At 44.7% G+C, this 14,992-nt stretch overlaps 1 protein-coding gene across 1 annotated transcript in view; it reads right to left on the reverse strand.

Annotated features, from left to right (window-relative positions):
• The window catches only part of NPTN (neuroplastin), a 41,513-nt gene that overhangs the window by 3,165 nt on the left and 23,356 nt on the right, over positions 1–14,992 (reverse strand). The window contains exons 8-9 of the mRNA XM_035899464.1: positions 10,991–11,124; positions 9,262–9,535 (exon numbers count right to left, since the gene is read on the reverse strand). Coding sequence (XP_035755357.1) covers positions 9,262–9,535; positions 10,991–11,124 — 408 coding nt within the window. The remainder of the gene's footprint in view (positions 1–9,261; positions 9,536–10,990; positions 11,125–14,992) is intronic.

Below are 14,992 nucleotides of genomic sequence, written 5' to 3' on the forward strand. Positions count from 1 at the left end.
GGGGGGGGGGAATCAATCCAGAAAGTCACCGCTCCTGTAAACGTATTTTGGGGGGACCAATTCAGGACCCACTGGTTTTGGCACTCAACATTTTGCCATTCCCACCTCGTGCTAGATGGATTTTTTTAATATATTTTTTTTTTCACTGAAGTCTTCAAGAAACTCTCAGCAGGATTCCACAAGGGTGCTTAGTGCACATGAAGCAGTTATGGAAGTTACAGTCTTAACAGTGTAGGCATCCGCATGAGCACACGCTGGGAGTAATGTCGGTCAAAGGGGACATTACTCCACCTGTACCTTCAAGGCAACGGATAGGCAAAGCCACCGCTAGCACAGACAGTGACCGGAACAAAACAAAACAAAAAAAATATTTCAAAAAATAAAGAGCTAACCACAAACCAAGAGCTTTACAGCCAAAATAACAGACTAGCGACACACCAGTGTCCACAGAAGTCCATTACCAACAACAGTAACACTATCGGACAAGATACAGAGAGAACTAGGACTAGTCAGGACAACCAGACATCAATGTGCTGTTGTATATACAGTGGAGATATACAGAGACACATCGGGCACTGAAACACAAAGCACGGTAGAGTAAATCTACAACTTCCCTCCACAAACGTCTTTTGATTCACAAGAGAGCTTTCAAGCAGGCTGCACTCCGCGCTCCAGCTGGGGAAAGCCTCGGACAGACAGCAAGCCTTTCGCTCCCCCCACCCCCCGATCAGCGCTGCTACCACATCGCTCAGCTTTAGGACTCATTTCTCTCTGCTTTCTAACAAGCGTCATTGACATCTTTGAGAGTTTGTTTAGCTGGACTTCAGAAATATCAAACTGCACCATTAACTCTCGCTAGAAAACAACTGTTTCTCCTTTTCTGTAGAAATATTTAGATGCCTATTGCAGGTGAGTAGTTTTGTGTGCTTAAAAAGAAAAAAAACAACAAAACAAACAAAAAACCAAAAACTTTGCATTTACAAAGAGGCTGCCGTCGGGTGTTTTCCTAACAAACATCCAATAAAAATGCCTACGGGAATTACTTTGGATTATACGGTGGATCAGCACTGCTCATCCCTTTCCCACCTACAACCTAAACAGAAATCAAATAAGACCGAGGAAAATTTCTCTGTGCGTTTCTATCCTGGTCAGTCATTTAACTGCTGGAAAAGCATCCCCGGTACAGTAAAGACAAAGACTGAAACCTTAGCAAAATCGGGGGCAACAGAACAACAGAAAAAGAAGTACAAAATTAGACTAAATAAAATATTAAAAACAGCAAACTGAAATCCAAATTAGTTGTGAACGTGAATGAAGAAGTTGTAAGAAAAAAAGTGTTAACATTATGACTTGTGCGTTGTATAGACTGAAGCGGAGATTAAACAAACTCCAAAGCATGCAGATCTCTCACTTACCACCGTTTTTTTAAGGGTATGATGCAATTGAAGGGGGGGAGGGGGGGAAAAAAAAAAAAAAAAAAAAGAAGTCATAGTAACCGACAAATATCAATATAACTCAAAACCTTTAATGCCAGAAAACCTGCACTAGTAACCAGTTGTCTCTAATATGATGGAAAACCTGCAGCCGTAGAGAACATCATCCCAGTACGCTGCTTCATTCCATTCCGCACCTGCAGGGCTCCCCACACTGCCGCCAGGTGAGCTCGTTTTATAATTGACTGCACAGCCCCCCTCCTCGGGTAGGAATTTCCTTTGGAATTTAGATCTGCAGACTCTGAAGCCCCCATTGTTTATATAATACAAGATTATCAAAACCCAAAAAAAACCCAAACCCCACCCAGCCAGCCCAGCCTTTCCTGTGGGTACAGTGACGATCTGCTTAGTGTTGCCCTGCAGCAGCACGCTTCTGGACAGAAAGGCTGGAATTGCTGCCATCTTTTAATGCATCGTGTGACACATGTAATCAATCCTTCCAGGCAAAAATACCCGGCCCTTAAAATTGCAAGATGACGACAAAGAGATTTGCTTCAGCTCCTCCACTTGTAGTAACCATCTGGGAATGTAACTCGTGCTTCAGCAGTCTGAGAAGGGGGCTGGTCTTGTGGGCCACCCCCCCTCCCCCCCCCCTTACTCCCAGCCTTAATTTATAAGGCATTTTAGACATTACTCAGGTTTTTTACCTCTTTTGGAAAACTACAGTATCTTTTTTTAATATCAAAATAATATCAGTATTTATTTTTTAATATCAAACTAATCTCGTGTAGCCTCTTACGGATGGTGGTTTAAAAATTAAACACTAACGGCTACTTCCAGTGCCGAGATTCACGCTTTTGCAGCTGAAGGGACTCGACGTTTCGCCTCGTACTTTAAAACTCACAAAAAACCCCAAACCTATAGAAAGAGGAGTCAAGACAGCAGCTTCAGCACCAGTTCTTACACCAGCACGTGGCAGCCCTTGGACCTGACTTAACAGAGCAGCAGCGAACTGGAGCATTTATTAAAATGAAACTGATGTCCCGTGTCTGTTCAAATGCTCAAAAGGAAAAGCCAGCCTCCACGGCAGCTTCAGAGCCCTGCATTACAAAACAGCTTCCACAGCCTGCCAAGCAATGTGTTGGAACTGTGACTGCTGAAGAATTTTTGTATTTAAAAGCCAGCTTATGATCTTGCTTTCTGGGAAGAGAAAATTTGACAGTGGCTTAAAAACTTTCAAGGACATTTATAAGAATTTAGATGTGTTTGCCCAGGTTGGAAAAATAAATTTATTTTTTTTTTTAATACAAATTTTTCATTCCTTAACTCATAAAATATTTGGAAGACTCCACATGGAGCACTCAAAGCAGCCCACAGCCAGGCAGGACCGCGACGCTTTCTCACAAGGCAGCTGTTCGCAGGGACGCAAGCGTTGCAACCTGCATTTACCACCACGATGAGTATCGGGTTCAGAGCAGCACTCTGGCTTCAGTAAGAAGAGTATTTTGGAGGGAGGGGGAAGAAGAGGCGAATGGAGCCACTTGTCTTGCTCCGTAAAGCAAACCAATAAAAATAAAGCAGTTGCTCTGAAATGGAATGAAGGCAACAAGCGTATCGGCGACAGAGATTCTCTGGCCAAGGTTACTTACATGAGACTGGAGGAATTCTGATCCTTTAATAGCATCTAACAAAGTAGGATATAAGGGCCCAGAGGAGCTGGGCTATTCGATTACCACTGCGACACAACAATGCGCACTGTTAGGTGTAGTCGATAGCTACACAGTCTCGCAATGCACCTGAAAATTTTCTCCCCTTGATGAATTTTAAGCGTGGGAGAGGAAGTTGTGGGTAATAGGGAAAAAAAAAAACCCACCCCAAAAATTAACTTGTTACAAGGTTAACAGTTTCAGTGAAAACATTTTGTTTTTTAAATTACTTACAGTAATAGCAGGAACAAGGAAAGTCAAGAAAAAAAAAGTGAGTGTTAGAAAGAATGTGGGGATATGGATGGAGCTTCTGCAGAGCCAGAGCAGAAACACATGGACAGAAAGTTTTTGTATTGAAGCTGAGAAATGGGAAGGGAAGAATGGAAAAGGACATGTTATAACCCAGTCACCTCATGGCTTTGAACTAAAGATTGTGTAGAATATGGATTTTAAAGTAAAAACTTTACATTCCTACAGAGGAATGTAGCCAAGAAGTTTTTACTTTCTACTTACCCCAGAACACACCCTTTAAAGCAGTGTCTTTGCTAATTTTAGGCTATTTGACCCAACAACAACAGAAAAAGCGCTTTCTTTGCGCATCTTTGACATACTACATTCAGGTCACAATGGCCGATCGCTACATCTATCAAAAATAAGCAGCTTAAGCTGTACCGCAGAGGAATAAAAAGCTCTTTGCTTCCTTTTGTTGTCAAGGGAAGCCCAAGCAGCCTGCGTTCCGAGCAAAATGCATCAGCAGGCCTCTGCTGAAACCGCTTCCCGTCAAACATGCAGTGATGTGCCAGCATCTCTGGCCTCCACATGCCACGTTCATGCAGCTTTCATCACCAAAAGCCACTGGAAGCTGCAAGTTATCCACCTGCTCTTGACATTACCAAACCTAGCCACCCTCTGGAAAAGGTACGCCAGCCGTGGGTTGCTCTACGGCACTTAAAGCAAGTCAAAACTCAAATTTTGAAAGGATGTGGAAATTCAAGCTCAATCTGCCCTCCCTTCCTCCTTCCAGCACATAATTTGGATGTGAGGGGGCTTGTGCCAATGGGCAGGTTACTCAAGGCACTCAGTGGGGTCACCGCCCCTCCAGGAGGGACGAGAACACCCCCAAATCCACAGACATGACAGCAAAAATCTGCACTGGGCATCCCCTAATGCCACCCTTGCATCATTTCTGGTGGAAATACAGATTTCACATGTGCAAAGTTCCTTTTTCTGCTATACAGCAGCAGAAAAAAAAAAATAAACTGAATTATGTGAAGGAGGAAATACTAGCAAAGGAGCTACTCAGCATCCCTATTCTGTGGCATAAAAACCAAATAAACTGAAGACAAAAAGCAAGGTCCATGCAAAAAAAAAAAAAAAAAAAAAAAAAAGAAGCCACCACCCAAAACCTCCCTGCAGTCAGGAAATGCCAAAGTTAAATGAGCATCCTGGCCCCTCCAGCCCAGCAGCAGTACTAGGCAGAGGTAACACCTTTTGTCAGGCCAGCGAATGCTTTGGGATGGCATCTCCTAGCGCCCACCCCTTTATCCCCCCCAAACTCTGAAACCTAAGCAGCCTCACTCTGCTGCTAAACAGTAAATTGAGAACTGCTCCAAGTTTAACCAGGTTATCTGTCACCCTACCCGTCTGCCAAGGGATGAGGTAGTTGGCACGCTAAGGTAGGTAATTTTTAGCCTGTGGACCAATGAGATGAATGAAAGGGAAGGGGAATTAATTCAATTGGCTTTATTTTGGCTGGCCAGGTAGAGTTCCCAAGGGCTCTGGAAAGCATCCCAGACACCTTCCAGCACAGACAAAATATTTCTCTCCCAACTATCACATTCCCCATGAGCAACTGGGTGCTTCTGTTCAGCATCAGTTTTTAGAAGTCCTTTTTGGCACTTCATTTACACTTGTCCTCAAACCTTGCTTTTTTTTTTTTTTTTGGCTGGGGGACCCCCCCCTTTTTTTTTTGGCTGTGAGACCACCCACTTTTCTATGAAGTTCTTACAGACACCCTCTCATGTGTATGCAAGCACAGCATGGATACAAACGCTGAAATTACTGAGCTGCTGTCAGAGTGCTATATACTTTGGAGGTTTCCCTGAGAAACATCGCATTCTTCTAAACACAGTTGTTCCTCAGTCCGGGTGGAGCAGGGGCACCCTTCGGATTTGCTGCCTCGTTCTGTTTTGCTTACATTGAATTGGAGGATTCTTTGGAGATGTGGAAATGCTAAATAGTTCCTTGCAGTTCTCAGGAAAGGGCAGCAGGATGAGCAGTTCCTGGAAGCGGGCACCCCAGTGAAGGCAGGCAACGCAATCGAGAAAGGTAAACAGACTCAAGTTAAGTGTGCCTGTTATTAGTGGAGTCTGGAGCAAACCTGCTCCAGCTTTTTCCACTTGGGCTCGTTTCATCCAAGGGGATGAACGCAGTGCACTCTGAAAGGGCTGCCTGCAACTTGTGTACGCTTAACTGAGCCAGACCTAGAAATGACATCACCTGGGTACTGCATGAGGAGAGCGCTCAGTGTGGGCACCAGCATCTCCCAGCAAGACCCAAGATAAACGCAGCTCAACTGCATTTCATCCTACACTGTCACCAGTCAGGCTCTGCCCAGGTTGCAAGTTCGAGGCTGTCGATTTAACAGTTCCTTCAGCTCCAGAAACACTTTCATTTTTCTGTATACAGGGGAAGTTACCATGTTTAACATCACTGGTTTTCTCCAAAACTTTTTAAGAAAATCCTTAAGGTGTCCTGAATAAGTCATCTTTGCACTAGGTGCATGCAGAGATCCTCACTCCCAAGATCCTCTCAACAGGACAGACTTTAGCCGGTACATCAGAGGATTCTCAAAGGGAAAAAAACAAAGGCTGACTGAATGTGGGAGACATCCCCCCTCCTCTCCCTAAAGTGGGATCTATGGCACCCCAAGGCAGAGGGGCAATACTACAGGTATAAGGCTTGCACCCCAACACTTAGGCTCTTTACCAGTAGCAGACACCTTATCTGCAGGAGTAGCCAGCCTGCAGCAGGGGGACGCGCCAAGCCAAAGGATAACAATCCGCTTGGCAGCGGTCCAAAGTGAGATGCAAAATGGCCACCCGCCCTCAGACATGGCTGGGGTTTTTTGGCTGCTTCTACCTGCTACTCCAGAGCGAGGGAAGAACTTCAAGGAAGTCTGGTGACTAAGGAAGGTCCCCGAGATATTCTACCATGGGAAGATGGGGAGAGGGGTGATGCTGGAGAAGATGAAGGAATCTCAGTGTCTAAGGGAAAATTTGGAGTGGTCCAAGGACAAAACCCACAGCCCAGCAAGAAGGGGCCATCAGAGAGGTTACTCTGCTGAGGAGGCTGCCGGTTCTTCCCCATTAGCAAGGAGGCACTACGGCTCAATCATTATTACTGCGGCAGCTTCATACAAAGATCTGGCACAACCACAACCCTCGTCCTTAAAAGCTTAATGCATCAAAACCAGTACTTAATTTTGGAAAACCAGCTGATAGTTGAGAGCAATCACGACTGTTGCCAAATAATATTTATATTAAGTAATACGGTGTTTGGACTAATATCTGCATGAGTTGCTGGCTCAACTATAGGCTCATTGATGTTACCCGCTACAGCTCACTGCAGCATGTGGAGGCGGACATATGATTTTGGAAGCAGAGAGCTTAAATTCCAAATTATAAGCACACCGTTGCATTAAAACATTAACTTTGGCATTTCATAACAACGTATTTAAAATAACAAAATTAAGAATAACCACCCAAGTAGAACATCCAAGTGTGGAAATCAGCAGACCATCAACGATTTCGCACAGATGCATTTGTAAAATGCCCCTGCTTATAGGGCGTTCCCTGCCATGCTATCACAGAAAGCTTCAAATGACATTACAGAAAATGCAAGAGTATCCAAGGGAACGCAGGAGTCAAGTCGGCCTTTAGTGGAGAAGATGTTACACCCATTGGGTCTCCTCATCCAGGCAAACCTAATACACAGATGTTGACTGTGATATTCAGTGTTGGGATTTTGTCCTCCAAGCAAGAGGATGGAGAAAGCATTTGTCCATACCACAGAGGTGCATCACTCTCCAGGACTCAAGCTTAATTGCCTTTAAAATAATAAGCAGACTGAGCAAGCAAATTTAGTATCTTCAGTTACTTGGCTCATCCTCTTGGACACCTCCATCAGAGATGATGAGCCTGTCCTTTCAAACAAACAGATAGTGACCTCTTCACCTCCGCCATGCGCTTCACCACACTAACAGGGGGGTGGCACTGCAATCTGGTCAAGTCAAAGCCAATTCCTATTGGATTAAGTCCATCTGAGGCCGCTTGCCATCAACAGTTACATATCAAATTACGATCCGATAGCTCATTTCGGGTCCTTGTGAAACCTGATCAAAGCGGAAGTCTGAAATGCAGGGAACTATGAACAGCCACCACCAGGGAGGGGAGATGCTCCCTGGCCATCCCGACATCAAAATTAGGCCAACGTGGTGCAGCAATACAGGAGAAGCGCAAGAGAACATTTAAATTGTCTTTTTCAAAGTTTTCTGGGCTGGTCGAGAGCCACTTTGAGGACAAACTGCTGGCAGTATAAACCCCTCAGCCACTGTGAAGCTGTCAGTGATGCAGAGGAACATGCACTACACAGTCTAAGTTGTGTTGGAGACACACCTCGAGCAGTCTCAATGCATGCTCTACAAGCAGTTAGTAAATGCTACTCAAATGGTTAAGATAAAAAAAAAAGCTAATTTCCTCTAGGTATGCACTTCTTAAGGACAGTTTTCATCTGCCATGGAAGTGATCCAAGCCTCAGCCATTCTCAGAGTAGTAACATTTATTATCCTTTTTGTAAGGTTTTTTTTCCTTCTTTTTTCATTCTCTGAAACAGCTCAGGTGCCGTGAAGTTGGTTTTTTGCCCAAACTTCACAAGCAGATCAGTGTTTCAGCGCCTGCATTTTCATCCGAAAAGGCAAACATCTTGCTGCATCATCATTGATCCCTCGGGCCGCTCGACAACGCCTTGTCATTGCTGCACAAGCTGCGAACACAGCTGCCTTGGGAAGTTACCTGCCATGACAGGAGGCTTGCCCGACCCAGGAAGACACTAGTGATTCAGTGCTTCCCGCACCGATTCAGCATGTTGCCCTCCATGGGCTCTATAAAGCACCTGCTCCATTACTTGGATGCGTCATATTCCTACAGCATGACGGCATAACCAGCGAATCCTCACAAGAATCCACCTTGGATCGGTTTCCTTCATAAACGCTGTAGGAAGCGGCTAGGGGTCACGTTAAAGTCTGTTTCTCGATGTGGTTCTTTCAAATACTCACTTTAGCCTCAAACTGCCCCTTTTCCCATCCTTTAAGGAAGAAGGTATGCAGAAGCAGCTCAGAGAGGAGACAGTTACTATTTTTTTTTTGTGTACCAAACACAGTTTAACTAATTAGTGCTACCATCAAACCTGATAATAAATACCTAATCTTTAAAAACTATAACTTGGTGGCTATTACAATTAGATAGAGTTTCCAGGGCATCCCTTAAATACAATTTCAGTTACAGACCAGAATAAGAGCCCTACCCTTACCCTTTTAACACTGAAAACATCTTTTATTTCTGAAGCATCTCTGTACTCCCAATCCCTTGAAGTGTAATGTTTCCTTACAAAACCTGCCCAGTGTCCAATCCAGATGCCACACGGGAGAGGGAGTACCATAAGGGATCAGAGTGTTTCTAGCTCTCCCCTTGTGCCACTCCACACTCCTTAGGGCTGATGTGCAGGATTTCTCAGGGCTAATACAGCCAGAAAGAGACAGGAGTGCTAGGCCCACCTTGTGTAAGAAAAGCTTTAAAGACAATGAAATAATCGCCCTCCCACCCCACAGTCTGAGATCTTGGGGAAATACAGCATTGGGACTTCTTGGACCCTCTGCGCTTGCCTGGGCTTAATGTTTGGAGAAGAAACAGATGAGAAAGCAAAGAGCTCAGAGCTGAAGGAGCTGTGCTGCTGATCCTTCCTGCCACAAAGCCCCACTCTGTCCTGCTTGCACAAGTTCGCTTTGCCCACCCCCACCCCTTTTTTTTTTTTGCCTCCTTACAAGTGGCTTTCAGCACACTTACCGTCTGGGACTTCATCCGGCCGCTTCCTTTTCTCATAAACAACTATGATGACAACGAGGATAACAATTTCTGCCAAGATCCCCAAAAAGGGCCAGAGGGGAGCCAAGTGGCTGCGGACACGGAGGATGGTTGTGACCGAGACAGAGCCGACCTGGTTGGTTGCATTGCACTGGTACTCGCCAGGATCCTCGTTTATCTGTAGGTTCGTGATGCTGAGCTCAGTGTAGTTGTCTTTATTTGAAATAAAGAATCTGCCAGAGGAATTGTTGATGTCCTGATAAAGAGAGGAGATGGAAGAGGAAAAAGAGCAAGAGCTTTAGTAAGTTCTGGTGCATTTTCATTTCTACGTCATGGAAACTAGAAGAGATTCGAGGGATTCTTAGGAGAGGCCGGTTTCTTAACACAACAGGAAAGCCCCCTGGTGGTGTTTATTCTGTATCTCTCACTAAAGTGAACTGCTTCAAACCAACAACAAAAAAAAAATGCCAGTTTGACAAAAGCTGTATTTTTATCCTACTTTAACAGCATCAGCCATGAAATAAGCCAGTGGTTGTGATCATGGAAGCTACCAGGTTCTCAGCCTTTTGCGTCAATGGAAACTGTTGCCCTCCACTCACCAATTTACAGCAGTAAGATGAAACGGGTCGACCTAAACAGAGGATATGAGTAACAGGAGAGAGGATGCGCTCCCTAGCAGGGGACACAACAATTTCAACACAGAAGGGAAAAAAAAAAAGAGGCAGCACCAGTTAAGATTATTCTACACCACGTCAAATACCATTTTCTAGCCATTTAAGGTATGACGGCCCTAATACATTTTTGCCTTTTGCTTTTGCTACATTTTTGAAATAAACACTCACTGCTCACAGATTTGTGGCCAGGGCAGCCTGAGCCACCGACTTCAGGAACATTTTGGAGAAGCTGGAATTCGCGGCACCATAATCTTTCTACATTTGAAAAAGAAAAAAAAAAAAAAAGCAAGCATGAAGGGAAATCTGCAGAACACCCTACAGGACTCCGGTGTCTCCCAGCACTTGGTAAGTGCCTCATACAGCACTGCCCCTTAAAAATTTAAGCTCACGCTTAACAGCGAACAATCAACCCATACTATCATTTCCTTAAAATTGTTTTTCTTCCCCTATCAACCAAATTGCTGCCTCTCTGGCAGATCACACAGCAACATTAAAATAGGTGGGCTGAGGATTTAGCAACCTCCAGCTTCTCTTCTGCTATTCCAATTGCTGGTCAAGTTTTTTTGCTCGCTAGATTGGTTGCCACATGGAAAAAAAAAAAGTGATCACTTAAACACTAATAGGTATCAGTGCCACATCCTCGTATTAAGTCTCGTGAGCTCAAACAGTAAAACTGGAAAAGAGTTTGAGAAATTTATAACCAAATGCATTTTTAAAACACATTTCAAAACTCACATTTTGCAATTCATAGCAAATACCCTGAGTGTTGCATCTTCCTGGACAGGTCAGAACTTTGCCCAGCAGCAATGCAGTGAGCAACTCTGTTCATGCAACAACAATATAAACATGCATCTTATACTCACTGCTGCTGAAAAACGTCAGCTTTGCTCACTAACATACCGGACTTCTGAGGAACTGCCTTTCGAGGAGTTATGAGGCCCCCTAAATCATACGCCCCTAGATTGAGGTGCTGGTTTCCTTCCTTACTGGGGGGGTTTTGGCAGGTTAATATATGCCTGACACCCCAGTTTTCTTACCTCAAACACTCCGTTGACCTTCTTGCGCCACACCCACTCAGGATGCGGGAAGCCCACAGACTTGCAGTACATGAGTGCCTCCTGCCCCTCATTTTTATTTTCGCTTCGCTTGTGGCCAGTGATGTCGGGAGTAGCTATGGAACAAAACAAAGAACCTCTGCTTACAAGCCACTCATTACAGAGAGACTTATTTCAAGCTCTGAGAATCTGAACAGAAAGCAAGTGACAAGTTCCCTGGAAGCTGTTGCCTTTCCCACACTGAGCCCATCTCACAGAAGAAAAATTGTGATTCCTGCATCTCTCCAAGCAGCATCTCAACTGAAGCTCTACCAGACTGTCCTTCAGGCTCAGTTAGCCAGGCAAATTGAGGGACAAGGGAGAAATCTCAACATCAGACTTGAGTTATCTACCACAAACCTACAAAACTAAGATGGCCCAGCCGTTCCCCCATGCAGGAAGCTGAGAAACGTCTCCCTCCCTGCCGCTCAGGAGGTCCCTGTGGCTCTGCAGTACCTTCAGCTTTGAAACAGAGCTGTCAGAGATTCTGGTTACAACATGCCCATCGCGTCAGAGCTCTGAACGGATACCGTCTTGACATGAATTTCTGAAAGCTGAATCAAGGTATTCTTCCTTGCAGCAAGATTCTAGGTTTGGTCCATAAACGTGCTGTGACTTGTTAGGCTTTACGCTTGTTAGAGCTTACAGTGACGGTACTCCTGGGTACCGCTGGGTATCTGCAACACAGCAGTCAAAATCCCTCCACCAGAGACTGTTTCGTTCAGCCTACCCACAAATACCTGTATTCTAGGGAGGGTTGCAGATGAAGCTGGGCAACCACAAGCAAAATGCAGCCCTTGAGTATCAGGAGAGTGTCTTCTGAATTAATTTATCTATAAATACCATCACTGCTGCTTGCCAAGTTTGTCACAGCAGCCCGTTGCAGCCTAATACCTCACGAGAGATTACGGTGGATCAATGGACTGCCCGAGCTGAACCTTCGCTTAAGCAGATGGCTTTGGTGCCGTAGTGACCACCTTTAAAGCCCATTCGCTTTCTAGCTTGCTAATTATGGCACACGTGGCCTACTGTGTGATGGCAGGACACTGATCTGTTAATCCAGTCAAAGTCCAAATCGAGCGCTCCAGGAAAAGACCCCCAGGCACTGGAATTTATTATAAGTGTCTATTCACAGCAAGTCCCCTCTACCATTAGCAACCCCTATAGACAGGTAGGGAGAGGTAGCATGGGGCTGTGACAGCCCATCTGCAGCTGCAAGCTGAAAGAATTAAGCAAATTTCACAGTTGTTATTAGACACAGCAAACAAAACCATCTTGTGCAACAGGACAACATCAGCTGAACCCAAAAAAAAAAAAAAAAAAAAAAAAATCACATCACATCTTTGGGAAAATGTTCGGCAAGTTTAAGTGCTAAAGGAATTATCATATTTCAAAGGCAAGGGCTCTTCAAATGCAGAAAGCATCCCACGCTCCACTCCTGCAAGATTCTCCTTGGACAGTAATGCAGCTGGTTGAGGTTAGAGGCAGCACTAAAACAAGCTTCTGAACAACAGAAAAATCATGGCTGTAAGAATACCTAAGCTACAGCATTCCTTAGTATGTGTGTATTCACCTGACAAGACACCTCCAGGAGAGGCTGATCAACCCAGGCATTTCTCAACAGGCCCATGTAAATTCAAACCGGGTTTCCACCACACGCGAGAGCTTTGCTCAAGTTCTGACCATCTGCTGTGGCAAGAAGCATGCCCTTGCTGTTTACCAGATTATTTGCTCTTTGCTGCATTTTCTAACAGAAGATTTGCTCCAACTCAGCAACAGCCAGAGCTGTCGGTACATGCTGATGAGCCGGATGGATCCTCCACACTGGAAGCTGCTGCAGAGGATGCAGAGGCCAGTTCCTTAGCAGAGGTATCAACCACCAGAAATTAAAACTAACTCCAGGAATTCCTGTAGAATCCTTAAGGAAGTTACGCCATTTTAAAACATTAAAATATGTTAAACACATTCTTTTTTTTTTCCCCCTGATTTTTAAGTAAACACCTTTTCAGGAGGGAGCTGCAAAAGAGCTCATTACCTAGGAAAAATACTATGATTGTATCATTCCATAAGGAAGGTGGTGAAGGGTTGTCAGGCACTGGAAGGGGTTGAGTCTCCATCCCTGGGGGTATTTAAAAGCCGGGCAGATGAGGTGCTTAGGGACAGGGTTTAGCGGTGGCATGGCAGGGTTAGGGGAACAGTTGGGCTTGATGATCTTAAAGGGCTTTTCTAACCTAAACAATTCTGATTCTATGAAGGAAGTACTTGATCCAAGTCTGTAAGTATCCACAAATAATGGCAAATAAAGGCTTTGCTAGCAATATTTGATATACACAACTGTATAGCAAGACCAACGGACAAAGCTAGACAGATGCTGACTAGCCGCAAGATGATGCCAACTGTAACCATGATATAGAAGAACAAGGTACTCGGGGTTTTATTTAAAAACCCCGATGCCTAAAATGTATCTTTACACATCAAACATGAAAATACTTTGAGACACAAAACCCATGAACTGAATGAAGACACCAGATCATAGCAATTCTCTGGTCTCGTGCAAAAAGAAGCTGCCAGGTATAGAAACTGAAGCAACCTGGGAAGGAAAAAAAATGCTTGCTAATCAAACACATCCTACCTGTGCCTACAAGGGGCAATCACACTCAGAGGAAATTAAGTTTTTAAGCTGAAGGTCTCCAAGCAGAAAATAAATCAGCTTTAGGGCTGAGCATGCTGCATTACATCTGCAAGATACAAGAACCAATATGCACCCCGCAACATCTTTTCAAGCCGCTGTCTGCAGCCTCAGAGAGGAATGCAACATGCATTCCAAAAGATGTGTATTAAAACGCTTCATATTAAAATCGCTTTAGTAAGAAGTGATTTTCATCTTGTGATCTACTGAAAGGCGTCATCTCTTCCTTGCAAGGCTCAAAAAGTTCTCTTTCAGGCAGGAGCTAGGTAAGCCCCAGGACCTCCCCGTGGTTTTTGCTTACTGGGATGATACGCAAAGATCGCATCCAACCCAATGGGAATGAAAGGCCAGCAGAAGCAGAGCGGAAGAGATAGACTTAAGGTGGCAAGGTGACAGTCCCAAACCTGGCACTGACAGGCTGTCAAAAGCCACTGCAAATTGCCCCCATTAGGAAAAGAAGAAATAGGATTCATCAGCTTAAAGCTGAAGCCCCACACAGTCTCCATCTGTCAGCACTTCATTTTTCACTGCCATCTCCCAGCAGACGGTGAGGCAAAGCAGAACCTCACGGGGGAAAGGGTACAGTAAGTCAGCACTCTACAACTGGCCCCTTTTTTCTGTAAGGTTGCTGAGAAAGAAAGAGGGAAAGCTTTCTAGGACACCTTAACTTCTACCGCAGGGTGACCTAGTGTTCTCCTACAGCCAAGAGATAATTACATTCCTTCAAGAAGGGGACATCTCCGCTGGGTTATCCCAATGAGAGCACAGGCGACGAGAACACGTTCTGCTCTTTCCTTGCTGGGCACAGTTATGCAGCAGCCATTTCCAGCTCTACCAGGACAGGGACTATTTTTGTACACAGTCCAAGGGGAGCACTAGATGGAATATTAATATTTCAGGGCATGGGGAAGCCAGTTTCAAGTTATGGCTGAGGCATGACTGCAGCACTTATTCTACCAAGCTGGCTAATTGTGTTCTGCTGTACAATCTACAATTAAAATATTGCTGCAACTGACCTCAGTTGCAGATTTAGCAACAGAGCAACGTTCTCCTGTGAAGCTTTTCAAGATTTTTCTTACACCATTCTGCTCCAGTGCCAGTAACAGATAAAGCACAGAATGAAGCAGGTTTTGTTCAGAAAGGATTGAGATGTCACTTCAGCTTTTAAGCAGCAGAACCCACATCTCTGTTTGGAGACAGCTGGCCATGGAGATGTGGGTACTAGACACTGTGTCAGCTCCTACCCATCACTGAAA

Source organism: Egretta garzetta, unplaced genomic scaffold (assembly GCF_000687185.1).
Source record: "Egretta garzetta isolate BGI_Z169 unplaced genomic scaffold, ASM68718v1 scaffold287, whole genome shotgun sequence".
Lineage (NCBI taxonomy): Eukaryota > Metazoa > Chordata > Aves > Pelecaniformes > Ardeidae > Egretta > Egretta garzetta.